This window comes from Euphorbia lathyris, chromosome 4, assembly GCF_963576675.1.
Source record: "Euphorbia lathyris chromosome 4, ddEupLath1.1, whole genome shotgun sequence".
Classification (NCBI taxonomy): domain Eukaryota; kingdom Viridiplantae; phylum Streptophyta; class Magnoliopsida; order Malpighiales; family Euphorbiaceae; genus Euphorbia; species Euphorbia lathyris.
The window spans coordinates 36,428,721-36,452,082 of NC_088913.1; the positions used below are offsets into that span (position 1 = coordinate 36,428,721).

At 34.6% G+C, this 23,362-nt stretch overlaps 1 protein-coding gene across 1 annotated transcript; it reads left to right on the plus strand.

Moving 5' to 3' along the window:
- Positions 1–17,800: 17,800 nt before the first annotated feature.
- On the plus strand, positions 17,801–19,481 carry LOC136226975 (uncharacterized). The gene is made up of 4 exons (XM_066015687.1): positions 17,801–17,922; positions 18,303–18,378; positions 19,003–19,107; positions 19,194–19,481. The coding sequence occupies exons 2-4, from the start codon at positions 18,334–18,336 to the stop codon at positions 19,305–19,307; spliced, it is 264 nt and encodes an 87-aa protein (XP_065871759.1). The 5' UTR covers positions 17,801–17,922; positions 18,303–18,333; the 3' UTR covers positions 19,308–19,481.
- The last annotated feature ends 3,881 nt before the right edge of the window (positions 19,482–23,362 follow it).

Here is a 23,362-nt window from a genome sequence, read left to right on the forward strand (position 1 = left end):
TCAGAATGAAATTATTGCTTCTTAAAAAGAACACTTGTTTTAATGTTTTTTTACAGTTTGGAGCAGATAAACTTCGAAAGCGAAACTTAGGAGTATGTGGGGAAGTTGGCGGGGAATCTATGTTCCTTTCAATCGTGAGAGTATGAATTTCTTAATACTCGCGTATACTTAGTTACACGTGGAAACTTTGTGGTCCCATTACAGATAGATAGTTGACTATAATTCTATGAAGTAAAAGTTAATTTGCATCCTAAATTTAAAGAGTAAGATTTCTATTTAGGTATTAATTTTGAAGTTGGTTATATTTAATAAATTAGTGTAAAATTAATAAATTTTTAGGTTTGAAATACTTATTAATTTAATTTTGAAGCTAATCTGATACCTAAACTTTGATTCAATACATTTAATGTAAAACCCCCTTATTATTTTAATTTAGATATTGTGACCTTTTATATTAATACATGACCTTTTTTTTTATTTTCCGATTGTATTAAACCTCTAATAATTAGAAAGGTCATACTAGAATATTAAAATCAGCGGATTGATTGGGTAAACTATTTACCCATGGCCGTTAAAGTTTCGAATAATATGAATATGATCATTGAACTTTATACTTTATTAATATAATAATTATTTTAATTGTTGATCAAAATAATCACTTTAATAGTAAATACAGTAAAACTTCTATAAATTAATAATGTTGGGACATGGAATATATTAATTTAGAAAATTATTAATTAATCGATAAATTAATAATTATTAATTTATATAGTGATTTTTTTTTAAAATAAAGTATAAATTATTAATTTAAATAAAGTTTTTGTCTAAAATCAATGACAAATAAGATTAAATATACATTATATAAGTTAATTGAACTTGGAAGTTCATTGTATTTATGTTAAAAATATTCAATGTATCATAGTTAATGAATTACTATATAAATTTATATGGAATGTTGTTTCAAATCATACCAAAAATAGACCTCTTATGAATCTGTCACAACGAATTTAGAGGAAGCAACCACTGAAAACATTCATGAACTTGAGGGAATGATTGGTCAGCTTGGTTACCACAATCCAATGGATGCCAATCAAATATTGGATTATCTAGGTGAAAACAATGAATGCTCAAGTTTAGAAGAAATTGTGTCGAGCGTTAGGGAAATTTAATTGAGGATGAAGTTGAGGATGATTCGGTACCTTTGAAACCAGTCACAAGAAATGAAGCAATTATAGCATCAACAACTATTTATAATTTTTTGTTACAATTTGACAAGGATACATCAGAACTTTTGAATGCACTGAGAATAGTTAGAGATGAAATTCAACTAGATTTAAATTTCAAGAAAAAAATAAAATATTATAGATTCATATTTTTTCTAAATTATCCTAAGTATGTATATCTATATATATTTCGCATATGTATTTGAGAAATTATTAATTTATAGAGGTAATAATAGAATGTATTTATAAATGGTTGTTCCAGAAAATTATTATCTTATTAATTTTTTAAAATTGATCATTTTTTGAACTGGCCCAAGTCGGGACCAGAAGAAATTATTATTTTAAAGAGTTTATTAATTTATCGAGTATTAATTTATAGAGGTTTTACTGTAGTTTTCATTACATAGTTGGTGGAAATGATATTTCGAGAAATTTTAATTCTTGAATTTGTTAGTTTTGAGATTATTTAGTTGTTGTTTAATTAAGAAGGAAAATAATTTTGTAGACAAAGTAGGTTCCAAAAATGATGATTTGGAAAATCGAAAATTGTGATTTCTTAAAAAATATAGTTATAAACAAATTTAATTTTTACACTTTTTTTTTATCGTCATCGGTTGATTTTGACTTGGACAATGATGAATGAAATTATTATATTAGTAAAATGTGAAGTGCATGAGTCATAATGTTAAATTTTAAAGTTCAAAGATCATAATAAAAGCAAATGCAAAATTCAGAAGTCATGAATATAATTTAGCACGGATTAAGAATTATTCATTTTATTTACATTCCAAATTTATATTTTTAAAAATTCAAAAGTATTATCTTTTAAATGTTTTTAAATGTATTAGAAATATAAATGTGCTGTTTTCTATTGGATTTTGAAGAATTTTGTATATTTTTATTTATTGGTATAGAAGAGAATGATGATGTATTGGTTATTTTATATATGTATTACCACATGATGACGATATGATCAATAATGTTCGTACAGTTAAACCTCGATAAATGAATATTCGATAAAGTAATGACCTCGATTATATAATAAATTCTTCCGGTCCCGACTTGGGCTAATGGACTAAAGTAATAACCTCGGTAAATGTATTAAGTAATAAAAAATATTTAAATCCTTAAGGGCCCAATGAAAATATAAAGTAATAATTATTAAATTACATACAAAATATATATATTGATCAATATAAATACCCAAGAGTTTACAAAAAACAAGACCTATAATTGTGCCTATAATTATGCCTATAATTATTTGATTGATTTGTAATTATGCTAATGTGATAATTACAAATCAATCAAATAATATATTTCCTAAACAAGATAATTACATATCTAATCAATATTTATCTATAAATGAATAATTTATTAATTTATCGATAAATGAATAATTTATTCATTTATCGATAAATAAATAATCTCGCTTAATGAATATTTTTTTTCCGGTCCCAACGATATACATTTAAATTTACAATCCTGGAAAATGACTACTATGTCATTAAATTTACTAGGGTTGAGGATTATAATTCGGTTATCAAGGGAGGCCCATATATCATTTCCAATCATGTTTTGGCCTTAAGGCCTTGGGTTCCTAATTTTAATCCTCACGACTGTTCGGTTAACAGGATCTTGACTTGGGTAAGATTCCCGGTCCTTCCCATTGAGTACTACAGTGAAAACTTTCTGAGTAAAATAGGAGGTTTGGTTGGTAAGGTCCACCATGTGGACAAGACTACAATTGGGGCCATTAGGGGTAAGTTTGCTAGGGTATGTATAGATGTTGATCTGGCTAAACCTTTACTTTCTAAGTTCTGTGTTCAGGATAAAGTGTTCTTTATTGAGTATGAAGGTTTACATAACATCTGTTATGATTGTGGCATGTATGGTCATTCTCAGGAGGGTTGCCCTAAAAGGGAGAGGGTTGTTATAGAGAGGGTTGAGAGTAGTGTGCGGATTACTGGAGGGAACCAGGGGTATGAAGGGAACTTTGGTCCCTGGATGGTGGCAAAGAGGCCCGCTAGACGTAGGAATCAACCTGCAGTGGTTCACAATCGTCCTCCTGATATCAACACAAATTCTAAGTCCCTTTCTCCTAAAGCTACTGTTATTCCAAATGTCAAGGAGAAGCCTGTCCTCAAAGCTAGAAAGGAGGCTGGGGTTTCTTCAGTAGCCTTGCCTGGGTCCAGATTTGGGGCCCTGATGATTGAGGAAGTTCAAGAGTCAGACCAAGATGAGAATCATATGGATGAGAGTATTCCAGGATTAGAGTCTGTAGATCCAGTCGAGAAGGTGGTTGAATCTGTGAACCCACTTTTTGTCTCTAAGGATGAAGCCCAGGGGGGGACCCTGACCCTTGCAGCTAGAAGGATGAAGAATTCAAATGAGGTTAGTATTCCTGTTCCTGGTATTGATCCTGGGATTGGGAAATCTATGGGAGTTAACAAAACTAATATGAAAAAGCTTAAAGGAAAACAAAAAAAGTGGCCTTAACACTTTGGCGTTTCCAGATAAGAGGGGGCCCGGGGGTACCTCGGTAAGGCTCTCAGGAGCCCCTAGTAAATACCTAGCTTAGGGTAGGGGTGTGGTCAGTTGTCCTCCTTTCTATGGATTTGTTATTTTGGAATGTTAGGGGTGCGGCTAGCAAGGCTACCCGTATCCATATTAATGATCTTATTAAGCAGTTTAATCCATCTTGTTTTGCTCTTTTGGAAACTAAGATTAGTGGTGAGAAAGCAGATGAGGTGGTTAAGAAGTTTAAGAACTGGCACTGTGTTAGATCGGAGGCAACTGGCCGGGCTGGGGGGATTTGGCTTTTTTGGAGGCCAGATCGGATTCATTTTGATATTCTTAGCATGGATAAGCAGTTCATTCATTGTAAAGTGAGTATTTCCGGCAATACTCCCTTTTTTATTACCCTTGTGTATGCTGACCCTATCTTGTCTAATCGAAAACGGCTCTGGGAGGTTCTCTATTCTATGAGTGTCAGCATTTCGGAGCCCTGGTTTGTGGCGGGTGACTTCAATGATATCGCCTTTATGAGTGATCAGAGAGGGGGATCCAATCATTATGTTAATCGCTGTCTGCATCACAAGAATAGTATGGATTTATGTGGGCTTTCCGATCTGGGGGCTTCTGGTCATAAATTCACTTGGAAGCGTAATAATACTTTTGTTCGATTGGACAAAGTCTACGCTAATGTTTTAGCTCTAACTTCCTTCCCCGAGTGCTCTGTGTTGAACCTCCCGTTCCGTCATTTGGATCATTGTCCTATTTTGTTTAGACTTTTGAGAGGTAAGCATCCTAGGGGTAAGAGACCGTTCCGGTATCAGTTGGCTTGGGAGTCCCATCCTAAGTTTAAAGAGTTCGTTCATGAGAGTTGGAGACCTCATTCGTATGTACTGCAAGCTGCTGAAGGGTTCAGGAATAAGGTGCAGGGGTGGAATAGGAATGTGTTTGGGCATATTATCAGAAGGAAGAACAAGTTATTAAAGAGGATGGAGGGCATTCAACGCAGGTTGGAGGGGAGGTTTGATCATAGCCTTGAGGGCCTCCTCAGAACCCTTCAGAAGGAGCTGGAGGCTGTGCTTAGGCAGGAGGAGTTCCTTTGGTTCCAGAAGTCTCGGAAGTCCTGGATTAGAGATGGGGATCGTAATACCAAATACTTCCATCTCTCTACCCTGATCAGAAGGCAGAGAAATAGAATTGAGGCCATTAAGGATTCTAATGGTGACTGGGTTTATGAAGATGAGGTTATTCGGAACTTAGCCCTGGATTTCTACAGAGAGCTGTTCAAAGAGGAACCTGTTCTTTTGGAGAGGGCTCACTCTATTGCTACATTTCCTTTAATCAGTGAGGATTGTAGTCAGGAGGCCTTTCAACCTATTTCCCGAAAAGAGATTGACCAAGCTATCTTCAGCATTGGGGCTTCTAAAGCTCCTGGGATTGATGGTCTTCCGGCGGGCTTTTACCATAAGCATTGGGATGTAGTGAAGGAAGGCATCTATAATTTTGTCTTGGGGGTGTTCAGTGGTTCGAAGGATATTGAGCTGGTTAATAGAACCCTCCTGGTTCTGATTCCTAAGATTGATAAGCCTTCTTCCTTTTTGCATATGAGACCTATCAGTCTTTGTAATGTTCTTTACAAAACTGTTACAAAGATTGTGGCTAATAGAATCCGTGGCATTCTTCCTGCGATCATTTGTCAGAATCAGGGTAGCTTTGTGCCTGGTAGACAAATGATGGATAATGTGGTGATCGCCCAAGAGATGGTCCACACGATGAAGATTAGGAAGGGGAGGAAAGGCATTGTGGCTCTGAAGCTGGATTTAGAGAAGGCCTATGATCGAATTAATTGGGATTTCTTGATGGAGAGCCTTGAGAGAGCTAGAATCCCGGACAGCTGGAGAAGTTTAATTAAGGTATGTATTTCTTCTCCTGTGTTTCAAGTTATGGTCAATGGGGATATGTCGGAGGAATTTTCCCCGGGCAGAGGAATCCGTCAGGGGGATCCTATGAGCCCTTTCCTTTTTGTTATTGCTATGGAGAGGCTCTCTCACCTGATTCAGGATGCGATTGATAATGGGAGTTTCCACCCTGTGGCGATCAACAGCTTCTGTCCCCAGGTGACTCACTTATTCTTTGCAGATGATGTCCTTATCTTTCTTGAGGGTAATGAGGAGCAGTTGAGAGTCATTATGGATATTCTGGATTGTTTTTGTTCCGCCTCTGGGCAGAAGCTTAATATCCAGAAATCTAGGATGATGTGCTCTAAGAATATGAATCAGAGAGTCTGTAAGAGATTAAGTGATCTCTCAGGTATTCCTCTTACTGATTCTCTTGGGAAGTATCTGGGCGTTCCCCTCCATAGTGAGCGTGTGTCTAAAGGCTCCTTCAAAGAGACTTTGGATAAAGCTAATTCGAAGTGTGCCACTTGGAAAGCCAAGACTCTGTCTCTCGCTGGCCGCCTCACGTTAATTCAATATGTTAATTGTGCTGCTCCCAATCACATCATGCAGGCTTGTAAGCTTCCGGATCCTGTGCTTAATGATCTTGACAAGATTAACTGTAGGTTCCTGTGGGGGGAAGCTGCGGAGGGCAGGAAGATCCATCTTGTGCCTTGGAGTGAGGTTTGCCAGCCTAAAGATTCTGGGGGTCTGGGTATTAGGAAAGCAAAGGACAATAATAAAGTTTTATTAATGAAACTCCTTTGGCGTATGTGGCAAAACCCCTCCTCTCTTTGGGTTCGCCTCCTTTGTGGTAAGTATCGGAAAGACAAAATCTTTGGGGGCCCGAAAGAGAGAGTTGCTAATTGTTCCTTCCTCTGGAAAGGACTTAGTGCTGTGTTTGATGAGTTCTGCTTGAGAGTTGGCCTGGAGGTGGGGAATGGTAAGTCCATTAGTTTCTGGTTTGATAACTGGATTGGGGATAAACCGTTAATTGAGGTGTGTTCTTCCCCCCGCCTAGTGATATACGCAACTGGAGGATTGCCGATGTGGTTGACTCGGAAGGGGACTGGATCTGGTCAAAGTTTGATACTTTCTTTAGCCTTGAGACTCTCCTTAGAATGCGGGGAGTGAAGGTGAGTAATCAAGAGGAAGACTTGGATAGGCACTGTTGGGCGCTGACTAACAATGGAGTTTATTCTTGCAAATCGGCCTTTGAAGCTTTCTCTCTCTTTAGATCTGATCCTCCCTCGGATGTGTGGAAGTCGATTTGGACCCTTAAAGTTCCTTTCCGTATTAGGAGTTTCCTGTGGCTGGGCGTTAAGGACAGGCTTCTTACTAATTCGGATAGGCACAGAAGGCACTTGGCTGATTCTGGAGCTTGCAGTAGATGCAGAGGCCATATTGAGACTTTGTGCCATGCTCTTAGAGATTGCTCTAATAGTAAAGAGGTTTGGAGGAAAATTCTCCCACACCATATTTTCTCTTCCTTCATGGCACATTCTGAGGTCGACTGGTTCTCTGATGGTGTTAGAGGAAAGTTGCTTCCATACATGGAGCATGGTGACATTTTCTTTGCTATTATCTGTCACCAAGTTTGGAAATGGAGAAACGAGGAGATTTTTGGAGATAAAACTGTTTTTATGACAAACTTAGCTGATTTCTTCTCGAAAAAACTTTTCTCTATTATCGATAGTTTCAAAGGAGAGTCCCTTGCCAGAGCCTCTCAGTGTTGTGATGTCCATCTCGTGGGATGGAGCAGGTCAAGAGAGGGGGTTGTGAAGCTGAATACTGATGGTTCCTGCCTCAGTAACGGTAAGATTGCGGCTGGAGGTGTGCTTAGAGATGTAGGGGGCGTCTGGCTTTCTGGGTTCTCCCAGAATTTAGGGTTGGGTTCTTCCTTTTCTGCGGAGCTCTGGGCTATTCTTACTGGAATCAATCTTGCTAAAAGGCTGGGTGTTAAGAGGCTCTCTGTGGAGTCTGATAATTTGGAAGCAATCAAAATGATTTCTGAGAATCATTCTATGGGTCTTAACAATCGCAACCTCATCAAAGCTATTATAAGGCTTTGCTCCTCCTTTGAGTTCGTAGAGTTCAGACACATTTTTAGAGAGCAGAATCGTGTTGCTGATCGCTTGGCGGCGGCGGGCCATGAAGGGACGTTAGGCGTTACTACCCTTCCTGTTTCCCCTAGTTTCATCTCTCATCTTCTCTTAGAAGATAGGATTGGGGTTAGCTTCCCTAGGCTAATTCCTGGGTAGTTTGTTGTTATTCGTTTTTCTTTTCCTTTTCTACCAAAAAAAAAAATAGAGGTTTTACTGTAATTGTATTTGACTTTTTATTTTTATTTTTATTATATTCCATAATCAATTAAGTATTTAATCAAATGTTGACGGAAATTTTTGAAAAGAAAAATCATTGTGATTATGTCCTATAATAATAAAACTTAATTGTGTTGTATGATACATTATATAGCTTAGTGTTAGTAATATTTTTGAGAAATGCTAATTTCAACATTGATATGTCGGTGTTTTGCGAGCGTGTTAGGGAAGCTAATTTCCAAATTGATTTTTATGTGTTTTTTGATTTCTATTTTTAAAACAGGTGATTGGATGAGAGATTCAATGATTGAACATATCTTTCTTGGGTTTCTAGTTCTACTACAGAAAACGTTACTAGCATAAGGAATGATGACTATAAATAACTTAAGGAATTGAAAATTTTATTTTTGTTAATGCTTGGAAAATTGATTACATGAATGAAAGAATAGATAGCAATAACAATGTAATTGAAATAGAGTTACCCTGAGAGCGGGATGAACTAATGCTTGGAAATAAAAATCTTGCTTATTCCTCGGGAAAATAGACGAATTTTGTGAATTGAAACTTAGAGTATGGCAAATTAAGAGTTTTGAAGAATAGAATTGTGATGAAATTTGGAGTGATTGTGGAAACCTTGAAAGAATAAAGAAACCAGATGATTTTCATACTTTTTTTCATAACAGTTGTTGACTTAAATTCAAGGTTTTCGTTCTTTCATTTTGGAACAGTATAAGATACCAAAATAAATCTATAGTTTTTTTTTAGAAAATATCAAATTTAGGTTTCACGTATAAAATAACATAAATATAGGTTTAATGTTTAAAAAAGTACCAATTTAGGTCTCATTCCAAGACACGTTATTGATATTACTCCGTTAAGTTCTGTTAATTGTACGTGGAGAGATAAATCAGAACTTAACGGAGTAATAGGAATGACATGTCCAATCCGTTATTGAGGTCTAAATTGATACCTTTTTAAACGTTAAACCTATATTGGTGCTACTTTATACACGTGGAGCCTAAATTGATACTTTTTTAAAAACTATAGACCTATTTTGATAGGTTATCCCTATTTTAAAAGATAGGTTTGAGTTGGTTACAATGGTTGAAGGAAATAAAACCGTAAATAGACATATGAAAATTATGCCCAACACTTAACATTTTTTTTTTTGTGAACCTAACACTTAACATTTTTTATTTTCTAAATTATGCTACAACATTTAGTTTGTTTTTTTTTTTATGAAAAGTTTATTTCTTTTTTAATATCTAATAACTTATGTGAAAATTATATTCTTGGAAAAAATGTAAAAGTATAAATACCAATTTAACACTAAATTCTTGTTTGATAACCCACTTAATCATTGAAATTAAAATGTCAAATAATTATTTAATTTAAGTGTGTTTGATAACATTTGTTTTTCTACTATTTAAATTAGTTAATTAAGTTAAAAATAACTTATTTGATAAATCAGAATATTTAACTTAACATTTTAAGTTAAATATTATCAATTGTTGGGATTTTTCAGCACTTAATTTTAATTTTATGGAATTTTTATTTACAGGAAAAAGTGGTAATTAGGACTATTTAAGAAATATTAAGTGTAGATTACTTAAAAGAAAAAAAAATGGTATATTTAAAGATTGATTGTCTATTGAATCAAAACTCAAATAATTAGAGAATAAAGAGTGATGTAATTGTAAAGCAAAAGCCAAGCCAACAAACTCAAGTTGTATTAAATATTTTATTTTTAAAAAAGTCTCAACTGCTATATATAATTGATTGAAATTAATAATATTCTAAAAATTTTAAATAATACACAAATTGAAAGAAAGGACAGATCATTTATAAGATTAGACTTTTGAAGTATATATAATTTAATAAAATGGAATTTTTATTTGGAAATTAATGTGAGTTTAGACATCATATGCTTTGTTGGGTAGTTTGTAGTTTGTGGTAACTATACATCAATCACTTGAAAAAAAAAAGAGAAGTTTGATTAAATAAAAAAGGCTTAATGTATATTTACACCCTTAAACTTGGTAAGTTTTGCCTATTGGCACTTTGAACTTTTTAAATAACCTATTACACACTTATAATTGACATTAAAAATCTATCGCACACATATAGTTGGTTTAAAAAACATATCACACACCTAAAGTTGGCTCATTCGGACATCTTGCGTACAAAATCTTTGATATGTCATCTTTGACAGACGAGGTCGTTGTGCATGCTATAGAAAAAAGAAAAATATATTAGTTTGTTCTGTATGTCACTCATATGTCAAACAATTTTGTATGCAGGAGATCCGGATGAGCAAACTTTAGGTGTGTGATAGGTTTTTAATGTCAACTATAGAGGATCCCTACCCCAACTATAGGTGTGCAATATGTTTTTAAAGCCAACTATAAATATATGATAGGTTATTTAAAAAGTTCAAGATGCCAATAGGCAAAACTTGCCAAGTTTGAGAGTGTAAATATATATTAAAATTTCTTTTATCACGTGATTGACTTTAATCCGTTAATGAAAATTTATCAGCACGTAAAGAAAAAAAGTATAGTAATAAATATGAGATGAGTTTTAAAAAAATAAATAAATATGAGATGAGTTAAGAAAAAACATGCATATTCTTTTATTTTTCATGAAAAAAAGGGAAATAATAATGTGGGCAAGAATAGGAAAGTCGTGCGAATCGTGGTCACCCACCCATATAATTCATCTTTGAGCCAAATATTCTTATATTAGTTTTTTTTTTCTTTTTTAATAATTATATTTTAATTTTTTTTTTATAAAAATGTTATATTTCATTTCATTAAATTAAAAGCTACAAATACAGTATAAAAATAAAAAGGAATAAAACATCCCATCCCATACAAATAACAGTCAGTACAAGATTCACAAATAGAAGAAAAATAGATTGCAAAGAGCAATAAAATGACTAAAAATAGCAATAAAAACCATAATAGGTACAATGGTGGAGAGTCTCCGTTTAAATTCTGGTGAATGGAACTTGGACCTGATACACATAATTTTTATGGATAGGGACGCTGATCTTATAACGGGTATCCCGCTTAGCTTTTGTAGTGTGACTGACTCGTGGGAGTGGATTTGGGATTTGAGGGGGAAGTTTACCGTTAAAGGTGCATACCATCAGCTTTGGGAGATACAGAACAAGGCAAAACCGAAATGCTATCAATCCCAGGGTGAACTGGAAGTCGGTGTGGTCTCTATAGGCAATGCCAAAGGTGACGACTTTGCTGTGGCAGACACTGCCAGGTTATCTTTTGGCGTTGAAGGCGCTAGATGTTCGTATGGTACATGTTAGTACAATTTGTCCTGTGTGTCATTAGGCGGATGAAGACGTTTTTCACACACTTATCTCTTACCGATCAGCCCGGGCTCTCTGTAATTTCACTTTGATTTCTGACTTGAGTGCTCGTTACTTGTAACACGTTCGCTGATTTCTGGGCTACGGTTATTCAGGATTTCCAAGCTATGGCACAAGTGGCGGCAATTTACTGCTGGTTTGCCTGGTCTAATCGCAATAATTAAGTTTGGACGAGACAGAACTCTACTCCATCTGTCCTATACTCCTCAGCGATGTCTTATCTCTCACGTTGGAGAGCAGCCAAAGTGAGATCGGAATCGGCTACTGTTGCGGTACCGTCATGTCTGAAGAAATGGAATCGGCCATCGCATGGTCTGTTTAAATTGAATGTGGATGGTGTCGTGTTTACGGACAGAGGATATGTTGGGTTCAGGTTCGTTCTACAAGACGGTACAGGTGTATTCCTGGTTGTTGGGAATGGGGCTTTACAATGTTGATTGGACTCGTTTTTGGTTGAAGTGATCTCGTGTCGAGAGGCCTTGAGCTGGTTGAAGGACTTAGGCTGACAGAACGTCATGGTTGAATCAGATTCTCAATTGCTAGTGTATGCTATTCAGTGAGAAACTAGCAGCCATTCATCTTTAGATTTTATAATTGATAATCGCAAATCCCTCTTGAAGGATACCGTTAATGTGTTTGTTTTGTTTATTTATAGGGCATCAAACTTTGCGGCCCATTCTGCGGCTCGAGCAGTTGTATCTATCTCTAGTAGTGGGGGTTTGACTATCTGATATACCGCCTATTTTGGCTGATTTATAAATTTGCTACTTACTTTAAAAAAAAAAAATCACATCTCCTCTTTTCCTTATTTTTTTAACACCCAAAACAAATGGGACTTTAATTTATTTATTTAGATAAAATTTGTTAATTATGACCAGTAATGAAAATGAAGTTGTTTTATTTAAATAATAAGAAAGAAAGGGTTGGTGTCTCTCTCCTTTTAATTATAAGGTATTAATTTTTGTTAATTGTATAGAGTTAGAATTTGAAGCATAAGAAAATGGCATAGGAGAATTAATGATTAATACTATCTTAAGAAGTGGAAAGCTGTAAACATCGTGCATGGTCCAATGTACTAATTAATTATGATCAATTTTCTAATTCAATATTCAACCATCTACTATAAGAAAACCAAATTGACAGATCATTACTTCATTTGAGGAATAAGTAATATCTCATCACCATTAAATTACACCCCCCATCTCCTCAAAGAGTGAAAAACAAGATGGGGGATAATAATCAAATATAACCCTAACTTTTTTTTTTATTATTATTATTGCAATCCAATGGATGTCAATCAAATATTGGATTATCCAGGTGAAAATAATGAATGCTCAAGTTTAGAAGAAATTGTGTCGAGCGTTCAACAAAATTCAATTGAGGATGAAGTTGAGGATGATTCGGTACCTTTGAAACCAGTCACAAGAAAGGAAGCAATTATAGAATCATCAACTCTTTACAATTTTTTGTTACAATTTGACAAGGATACGCCGGAACTTTTGAATGCAATGAGAATAGTTAGAGATGAAATTCAACTAGATTTAAATTTCAAGAAAAAACAAAATACTATAGATTCATATTTTTGCTAAATTATCGTAAGTATGTACATATATCTATATATATTTCACATATGTATTTGAGAAATTATTAATTTATAGAGGTAATAATACAATGTATTTATAAAGGTTTGTTCCAGAAAATTATTATCTTATTAATTTATTAAAATTGATCATTTTTTGAACTGGCCCAAGTCGGGACTAGAAGAAATTATTATTTTAAAGAGTTTATTAATTTACCGAGTATTAATTTATAGAGGTTTTATTGTATTAGATCTTCCAAATAAGTTTATTGATAATAACTATATTAGCAACATAGTAAACATTTTAGACACTTTTATAAAAAAAATATGATTAACTTAGATGCAGAAGACTTAATTGTTAGTATTTTAATAGGTTTTTCTGTAACTGTATTAGTAATACATTAAATATCTTAGACATAAATGATATTTGGAAAGTCCGATGTGACAGTTAAATCGCAGTAAAACCAACTTTTTCAAATTTTCGTTAGCATAGGGTTAATTTTAATATTACTTGAAAATATTAGGTTAAATTTGAACTATTTCGTATGTTAAGACCAAATCCACACTTTACTAAAAACATCAGGGTCAAATTTGACCTTTATCCCAAGAAATTTTTGTATTGTAGGTTTAAAAACCTTGGAACAACCTAAGGAGGACATTTTTTTATAATAATGCTAATATTTCATTAAATCATAAAATTACAAGTACAAATGAACCCAGTAAGAAATAAAACCTCACATACAAATAGACTAAGCCTAATACATACTAACTAGGGTAAGAAAAAGACTATTAAAAACAAAAACCGCCATTCAAGGTACATTAAACATAAACAATATTTGAACCATATATAGATTGTAACTCCAAATGCGCCGCAAAGCACCTGTAGTCCAATCTTCAGCATTTGAACCATTCTGAATCTTCGGATCCTTTCTTTCGCAACCACGTAGATCCAGTGATCTACGGATAAGATCTACCGTTTCTGCTCTTCCTATAACAGAAAAGGTTACAAATACAAAAAATTTAGCCAACAGATACAGTTCAAGCAGATCTAGAGATCCAATAAACTATATATGATCCAACTAAAAACCGACACAAATAAAAGGAAAAACAACTATCGAAACGAAAATAGAGAACAAAAACTGTGGGAGGAGGAAGAAAGAAGACAAGCTTCCTTCTTCCTCCTCAATCATTGACTTCATTTTTAACATGTTAATTTATATATTTTCCCCCTATCTTTCACCATATAAGTTATTCTCTCTCTTCATCTCTTTCACTCTATGTTTCTCTCTCTCATCTACTTCTCCCTCTTTCTCTTTCATCAATTTCTACTTTCTCCTCCAAATATGTTATTCAGGTAACTTTTCATTACACTATATGTATCGAAAGAGTGTATGCGGTAACTGATTTTTGTTTGGATAGTGATGCGCGTTTTACGTATACGTGCATGTGAAGGTAAGTGTACCTTAATCGTGTATCAAATAATAAAGTGAAATTAGAGTATCGTTCCCACGAGGATGGTGATTATAAGTATTAATCTCCTTGCTCACTATTTATTATTTAAACAATTGAAAGTTAGAGTTTGTTAGACAACCAAGTTAAGACTTAAGGAAGAAATGAAATGGAATTATACAAATTAGGTGAGAGATTACTTATATTGAAAGAAACTAAGGCTTCTAGCTTCACTTAACCTCTTTGCTTGGTATTAACACTTAACCCATTTTAAGTTGTTTTATCATTTTTAAGATGACGATTTTTCTTATTAACTAATAGATTCTCGAGATTGACTCTAAACTCTCGATTAATTACTTTCCCTTGGTCCGACTCAAGTAATTAATCCAAAGAAGCATTAAGTTTTCTTAGTTCCAAACCTTCGATTTATTACTTTCCATTGGTCCGGCTCTAGTAATAAATCTAAGATTTGTAATAAGATTCATGAAAAACCTTAGAAAACCAATAAGCCACACTAAATGGTAATTAGGTCCAAGTTATGAATTTCGATTAATCAATTTAATCACGGTCAATATAAACAATTAATTATATTCAAGTAGGAATTTGGTCCATCTCCTACAAGCATCAAGAATCATAAGTTAGTTCTCAAAAAGGATAAACATATCTTAAATAGGTTAAACGTAATTACCACATAATTAAGGTTAAGATCTGCTTTTAACCTTAGTTAAGGGAGTTTTAACCCATGATTAGATTAAAATACACCTTAAAAAGATAGATAATAGAGTTCATAGTAATAAAAGAGATTGAAGTTTAGAAGAAACCGTAATGACGATTCCCGAACGAACTTCTTCGGTAACTTAAAACTTATTTTTATTGAATGAAATTTTGCACAAACAACACTTTGAGAACAATAACAACAATTATAACAATATAAACAACTGATTCTTGAAGAGAAGAATCAGCAAAATAACATTATAGAGGGAGGAATTTAGCCTAAGCTTGGTGTGTCTTGAAATGGCTCCCAATGTCTCCTTTTATAGTAAAATGACACATATGATTCCAAAGACCAAGTATCCTTATAGCCTCCAAATCCCTAATCTTCTGAATTCAGCTTGTAAATAGGGTGGTGGGAGACTTTGACAATTTAGGAGTTGAAATGTGTAAATGTGAGAAAGGAATCTTAGGCTTCAACATGTTCATCAACTTAGGACATTTTTTGAGCCTGTTACACTTCGAATTTGGAGATTATTATTATTAGTCATTTGTACATCTTTCTCTTAGCTTTTCAACGCATTTTCAATCACTTCAATCTGAGTTCATATGAGGGAGATACGATGAAAATACGAAAATGTGTCAAATCTGCCTTCAATGTGAACAAAGAGACTTTATTACTGCTAGCTCCATCTCGACAAGATGCATACGGAAAATCACTAAAAACTCATTTTTTCACTCCATTTTACTCTCGAGTTCTCGCCTTAAGCCCCGACTTTGGTTATTTATGCTGAAAACCTTACGAAAGTGCCTGAAAAACACATAAAATAACTTAGATACATAAAATGAAGAAAATATACAAAAACCGTTATTAAAACTTATCAAAATATCACTAAAAACCTATTAATTAGGCCTAATACACAAATAACCCCCCGAACTTGTCCAAATATTGCAACTGCCCCCTCAAACTTTCAATTGTAACAACTTACCCCTTAAACTTGTCCAATTGTAAACATAACCCCAAATTGGGAATTTTTTTACACCGTACTTGAAGTAACCGTAAAAATGGTTCCCCGGATTCATATCACGCTAAAAATCCGATTATCACACTCCACAAGCGTTGCAACTTTTGTATTTCACGTGTTTCTTCAATTGCAGTCCATGTCAGCAATTTGGGGTTATGTTTTACAATTGGACAAGTTTGAGGGGTTATGTTTTACAATTGGACAAGTTTGAGGGGTAAATTATTACAATTGAAAGTTCGGGGGGGGGGGGGGGGCAGTTGCAACATTTGGACAACTTTAGGGGGTTATTTGTGTATTAGGCCTATTAATTAAGTACAAAAAATGCTATAAATCATGACGATAATAGATAGTTAGCCTAAAGTTATTTGGTGGATCTTTTGCTGCGAATGTTGTAATCTTCAAGTTTCACTCATCTTTTCCTCAAATTCACGACTCTAATGGTCTCTCTACTTCCACTAATATTGTTTTTTCTCGTGTCCTCAATGATTTTGATTCTTTTTGTTTGATTTGAGATTTGTGTGTATAAGCTGCGACTTTTTTACTTTTGTCAAATTCTTTCTCTTAGGTGCTAGCTCTGAATTGGATGCTATCTATAGTTTCAATGAGATTGTTCTTGATACTGTTATCTTTGATGATTTTGATAAGCAGGTTTAGTTTTCTTTCAATATTTTAAATCCATTTATCTGAGTACAATTTGAAGCTTCGATTATCAATTTTATTTAAATTTGTTTACAACTTCCCTATTTTAATTGATTGTTCTTTCGCTATTTTGATGCAACTTCCCTCCAACTACAGAGCTACTATTAGCTCTTGGTTTCTTTTAGGAATTTTAAGTCTACTAGATAAGATATTTAGAGTGAAAATGAAATTTATATAGTGAAAGGGAGAGGTAAAATAGGAAAACAGAGAGAAATTAACCTATTGAAAATGAAGTCAAATGTAAAAAATATAGGTCAACGGTCATAGTGGTCAACAGTATAACAAAGTGTAAAATTCAATAACTTTTATGTTAGATTTTGAACTTCAGTAGTCATATCGTAAAAATGGACAAAGTTCAATGGCCATAAAGAGAGGATCACATCCTTGAATTTCTCAAGGTTCTCTTTCTTAGTGGAGTCAGTGAATGTTAACAACTATCTGGAAAGCTTTTTTAGAGTCGGCAATGCTAGTACTTACTTTAGCCTTCTTCTCTTTCTAATAATAATAAGTTTAAAAAGTACTATATATTTTATAGTTTTCAATTTTATGTATATAAATTTTATTATTTTAATTTATTATATTAAATTTATAAATTTAATACCTCTAAATTAATCTGTATTAAGTTTTTTTATTAGTATTTTTTTTTGTTAATATGGTTAATTTTTTACTAAATTATAAAATTAAATGCAAATGAAAGTATTATATTTTATAAAAAATTTCGAATATAAAATAGACTCCGGTTAACTTCTAACTCTTAACTTTTTATTTTCGATTTTTTAACCATTTCGGTTTTGACAACCATAATTATTATTTTTTTAAGCGATTCCATTTTTTTTGTTATTTTTATAGCAATTCCTAAAATGTTCAAAATCAACATTTGAATTAAAAAAAAAAATCAAAATTCTAATTATAAATATATGGAACTGAAAAAACATTAGATCATTCAACGTCATCGTTTTCAAAGTGGTTTAGACTCGGGCATAAGCAAGGAAACTTCTAATCTCCCCGGAATCTCCAGCTTCTGCTCTTCTTCACTGCAAGAGGGAAGAGCTTCACATCTTCGATACGAGCTGAAACCGGTGCGTTTTAACACACACCTAATTCAATTAATTTTGAAGGAACTAAATTAGGTTTTTTGTTTATTTCAATTCTGCTTGTTTGAATCCCTTTTCATCTTCCATAGATTTCCATACATTATTAGGTATATGAATAGGGTGATTTATATATGTACGTGGATGTATGGGTGCAGTGAAAAAACTGACTCTTTCTACTTATGCTAATATGTTCTGGTAAATTGTAATTATATTTAGTGGAGTGTGGTTGTCTTAATTTGGTTATTGGGATTCGACTATGGTTTTAGGGTTTTATGGATTCTCATATGCCTGTTTCAGTATCCCAGTGAATTGAATATTTGTGAGCTGAAACATGAGCAAATAACATTTTTATTTATTTGGTGTAGGAAGTAATAGTGTTTGAATTGCTTGCTGAAAATGCATCCTCCTTTAACATTGCACAGGCACCCTATGTGTGTTGAAGTGAGTTTTCCTTTCTCTCCTTCCTCTTATGCTTTATTTTCTCTCTACTATTTGTTTATTGGAAAATCATAGTTTCTCTCTGGTCTTGGTCTTATTCCCAATAGTTATATAAGAAAAAGAAAGGATTTTGGGTGTCAATTGGCTCTTCCTGTGCTGAGCTTTTGGTTTAGTTTACAACCTCTTGCAAGTAGGGGTGTGTTTTTGTGTCATAGTCGTTTTACGTGATCTATGTATTCCACATGCAACAAGAATGATAATCGTGTCAAATAGATCATGCTAGGTGGGCTGTCTCTCTAATTCGTGTTGTCTTGTCAGAAATTTACAGCTTTACTTGCAAGGGTTCTTGTGATAATGCCTATTCTGTTTCGATCAAACATATATTTGATACTGCGTTTTGGCTGCAGCATGCCAAATCATGGATTGAAAACCTTATAAGCAGAACATTTGAACTTCATTAGAAGTTTTTTACTTACACTGTATTTGCTGGCGTAAAAATTGTAGTTGCAAAGTTACTGATGGTTCTTTCCATTTAGTCCTGTATAACTCTGAATGTGTAGTTCTTATGATAATGTCTTGGCTCAAAGCTTAGATTTTCAAAATCAAGTGACAAAGAGTATTTTGCAGATTATTGAAGAGTTCCAAAAATGCCATCTTGACCATCCTATTGGAAAATTCTTTGGCAAATGTACAGACCTTAAAATAAAACTTGATCGATGCTTTCGAGAGGAAGTAAGTATTCATTATGTTTGTCTCCTCTGCATCTAGTTCGTATCTATATATGAACCCTTGAATGAAATTTTTAAATTGTCCTCCAGAAAGCCGTGAATCGGAAGGCAAATTTCGAACAAAGCAAGAAACGTAAAGAGATGCTTCAGAAATTAAGGAAAGAAGCTTCTGAGAGAAGCACTGAGGAGAAGAATTTTGCGTGACTTCGATAATGGAGTAGGAAACAATACCTGAAACTCTTGCTGCTTTACAGATTAAGAAATTATACTAATTCAAATTGTGGCTGAGAAAACAGAGGATGCAAACCTCTTTTTGCCCCTCTATGAAGTGTAGCATGTTGTTTATTCATTTTAAGTGCTGGAAATAATTTGATTACATTTAGAAAGCTTCTGTAAGGTAACTAATCATTATTAATCTGATTGCATAATGTCAGGATTAGAATTTCTGACTGTAGAGATTAAAGAAGAAATAGGGTTTAAGGAAGCAGAAGAATAGAAAATAAGGTAGAACATAGAATTAGGGAAGAAGAAGAGAGAAAGAAGGAAGGAAGATAAACTTCATTGATAATTTTCTGATAATCCCGTACATAACAAAAGGATGACTCTATATAGGAATAACCAGTGCTGATGTGGCAGCAGTTACAAATCCCTACAGCTGGAATAGTACAGCTTTTACAGCTGTAAAACCATCCTAAGATAACAACTATTTGAGCAATCAAACACTAATTAACAAGATAATTAACCACCTAAATAATACCTAAAGTACTCCCCTTAATTACTCTAATAATCGTGACAATACCCCCTCCTTAAGAACATTCTTGTCCCCAAGAATGTAGAAAGTTTGGAGACCAGTCCTTCCAAGTGACGTCGAGGATTCGACACACCAACAAAGGTAGGATTTCCATAACAACCATGATGATTTGAACCACTAAATCTTCTTCCCATAGGAAAGCCATATAATGATCTCTGAGATGAGAAAGAGCCCAAAACAAGTAGTATGAAACCCAAGCAAAGGAACGTGTTTGTCTGCATTGGTCGTTATGCATCTCTTGCACGTTTTACTACAGCAGTGACTTGAAGAGCCAGACTTCCCTGCCAAAATCTTTGCCCCTTGACAACAGACGCTAGCAGCAATACGAGGAAGATCATCTTCTTGACTCAGAATTGGCATGTCACTGCAACATGAATTTGCTGAAGATAGAAATCCAGCTGCATGTTTAAAAAGTCTAGCTTCTTGCACCTGTTTTAACATTTGTTCCTTGATAGCAAGCTTTCCCCTTTCCTCTTGGCTTACACTTATACCACTATCTTCTTGTCTCCGAACTTCTGCAACCCACGTAATAAATTCTCCAAAATCTGATGGGAGAGATGTAAAAACAACATAGAACAAGTTGGAGATGTCTTTCACGTCTTCTAACTTTAAGAGAAGAGGACCCTCATCCACTAAATATTTTGCAACACTAGCCCAACTCTCATGTCCGCAGCTCATGGTATTAAGCAGCCCCGGCTCAACGTGTGGTCTTGATATAAGCATAAATCCTCTGTGTTGCGTAGTTGCCTCATCAACTTTATTCATAGCTTGCCAAAAAAGTTGTACAAGAACCCAATGTGGAGGGTACTTGAACCGTGCAACATTCAAAGTCAATGTCACGTCTCTTCCAGCATGGTAACCACTAATAGGTGAAAAATGACTCAATCATGTTTGTTTTAATGTCCCTCCGTGATAAAATGACAACAAATGACAGTCATCAGATGTAGAACATTTAAGGACTTGTTGACAGAATTCATCAATAGTGCTCTGATCTGTTGGGAATGCTCCAGCACAGTGAGTTAAACAAACAAGCTTCCCAATGGTGATACCTAAGTAAGTCGTATCCATTGAAGAACCATTAAGTGCAACGAGCAAGGCAACGACATAATCAAGACTCCATATGTATTGGAGATACAGCGGATCAGCAAAAGGTTCCCGAAGAGCATTTCCAACACTCCTCATTGTCATGTCAAAAACCCAACAAGGAAGCATTGCACCATTCCATCGTCTACGCAGCTCAACTTTTAGGACTGCACAACCTCCACTACCTTCATCATAATCAACGCCCAAAAGGGTATATGCAAGCACACCACCACTAATCACTTGATTCTCAAAGTGCATGGCCAACTCTCTACATTTTTTAGAAAGCTCAGCTCCTAAGCTTGCATTTATGATCTTGGAAGTCAAACCAACAAAATAAGGGTCTTTATCCCCTATCTCCATTAGTGCTTGATGTATTTCCCTGTGAACTTCAGTAAAGATATAGTGTTGAAGTATGAACCATGGAATCACTAAGATGCTAACGGCTCCTGAGACCTCATCCATTAGCTTCACCAATGGAATTGCTCCCCCCTTTAAGCCATTCTTGTCCCCAAGAATGTAACAGTTAACTGGGATGTCACATAATCCAGACTTGGAATGTAAAATTGATTGTGCATAGATGCATGAAGAATCCATATGTGAACTCTTCAGAGATGGGTCCAAGTTGGTCTTCCTTTTGATGTCCTTAGGATCCCTTGTATTGATAGACCTAGTAAGAGGTGGATGGTTAGGGTCCCTTCGTTGCAACTGCTGCATTTGTAGATGTTGTTGCGGCTCTCTTGTCTTAATTTGTTGGGGCTGAAACTCATACCTCCCAATCACAATAGCACCCTTTACATGGGATGGAATAGCTTGATTTCTTTTGCGATACTTCTCTGTTGGAAGACGTCGATTTTTTTCATGAATAACACCATTTATTGCTGAATTCATGCCAGAAACAGTTGAGGAATATGTAGTCATTGGATTTCTAAGGATTTGGTTAGGTTTCAAACTGTTTGGGGTGTTTTGGGTCCAAGGTGAAGTGATGATTGGTGATATGAAACTGGGGTGAGGTTCTAGGTTGTTTGGGGTCTTTTCGGTTGAGGTTTTGTGGTAGGAATGGTTAGTTTGGGGCCATTGCTTTGGAACCAGGGGAGATATGAATGTAGGATTGGGCTTAGGAGCCTCAATCACATCCTTGAGATGAATGTTCTGAAACGTAGCAGGCTTATAGAAATCTATGGTTTGGTATAATCTTGATTCACGGTTCTTAGGTTTCCACTGGTTAATGAAATAAGAGTCAGTAAGATTGTCAAACTGACCTTGATTTGCATCTATAGTAGTGTGCTCCACCATTTTCTTTGTTTTATCTTGCAAATAGGAACCTGCCAACTCCAAATTCCTCTCAGGAATTTCATCAAACAGTTGGGGTGCATCTGTTTTATCTTGCAAATAGGAATCTGCCAGCTCCAATTTCCTCTCAGGAATTTCATCAAACAGTTGGGGTGCAACTGAAGAAGGATCTGTAACTCTTGGAAACTCTCGAATAGATTGAACCAAGTTTGATAATGATTTGCGGACTTGTTCATCTTTCTCTTGTTGCTTCTTGCGAAGCAGTTCCCATTGTTCATCAAACCGTTGTTGCCGCTCGTGAAACTCCATGCGGTAACGTTCTATTTGATGTTCAAAGTCTTCCATGGGCGGAGGAAAGCTTTCTCTGATACCAATGTCAGGATTAGAATTTCTGACTGTAGAGATTAGAGAAGAAATAGGGTTTAAGGAAGCAGAAGAATAGAAAATAAGGTAGAACAGAGAATTAGGGAAGAAGAAGAGAGAAAGAAGGAAGGAAGATAAACTTCATTGATAATTTTCTGATAATCCCGTACATTAACAAAAGGATGACTCTATATAGGAATAACCAGTGCTGATGTGGCAGCAGTTACAAATCCCTACAGCTGGAATAGTACAGCTTTTACAGCTGTAAAACCATCCTAAGATAACAACTATTTGAGCAATCAAACACTAATTAACAAGATAATTAACCACCTAAATAATACCTAAAGTACTCCCCTTAATTACTCTAATAATCGTGACACATAATTGCAAGGATTTGTATGTCATTATTGTTTCAGATTATGAATTGAACACAATCATGCTATTTGGTTAGCAGTTTTGTAGTTGGCCAATTTACTATTTTGTCCCTTCTTCACATTTGGTACATTTGGCATTTGTACAATTTTTCATTTTGGTAAGCCCATTTCTTTTTGCCATCGTTATGGATGAACTAACAAGTTCACTTCAAGATGGTATACCATGGTGCATGCTGTTTGCAGATGATATTGTGTTGGTTGATGAGACGAAAGAAGGAGTGGAGAGGAAGTTGGAACTATGGAGACAAACTCTAGAATCTAGAGGCTTTAAGTTGAGC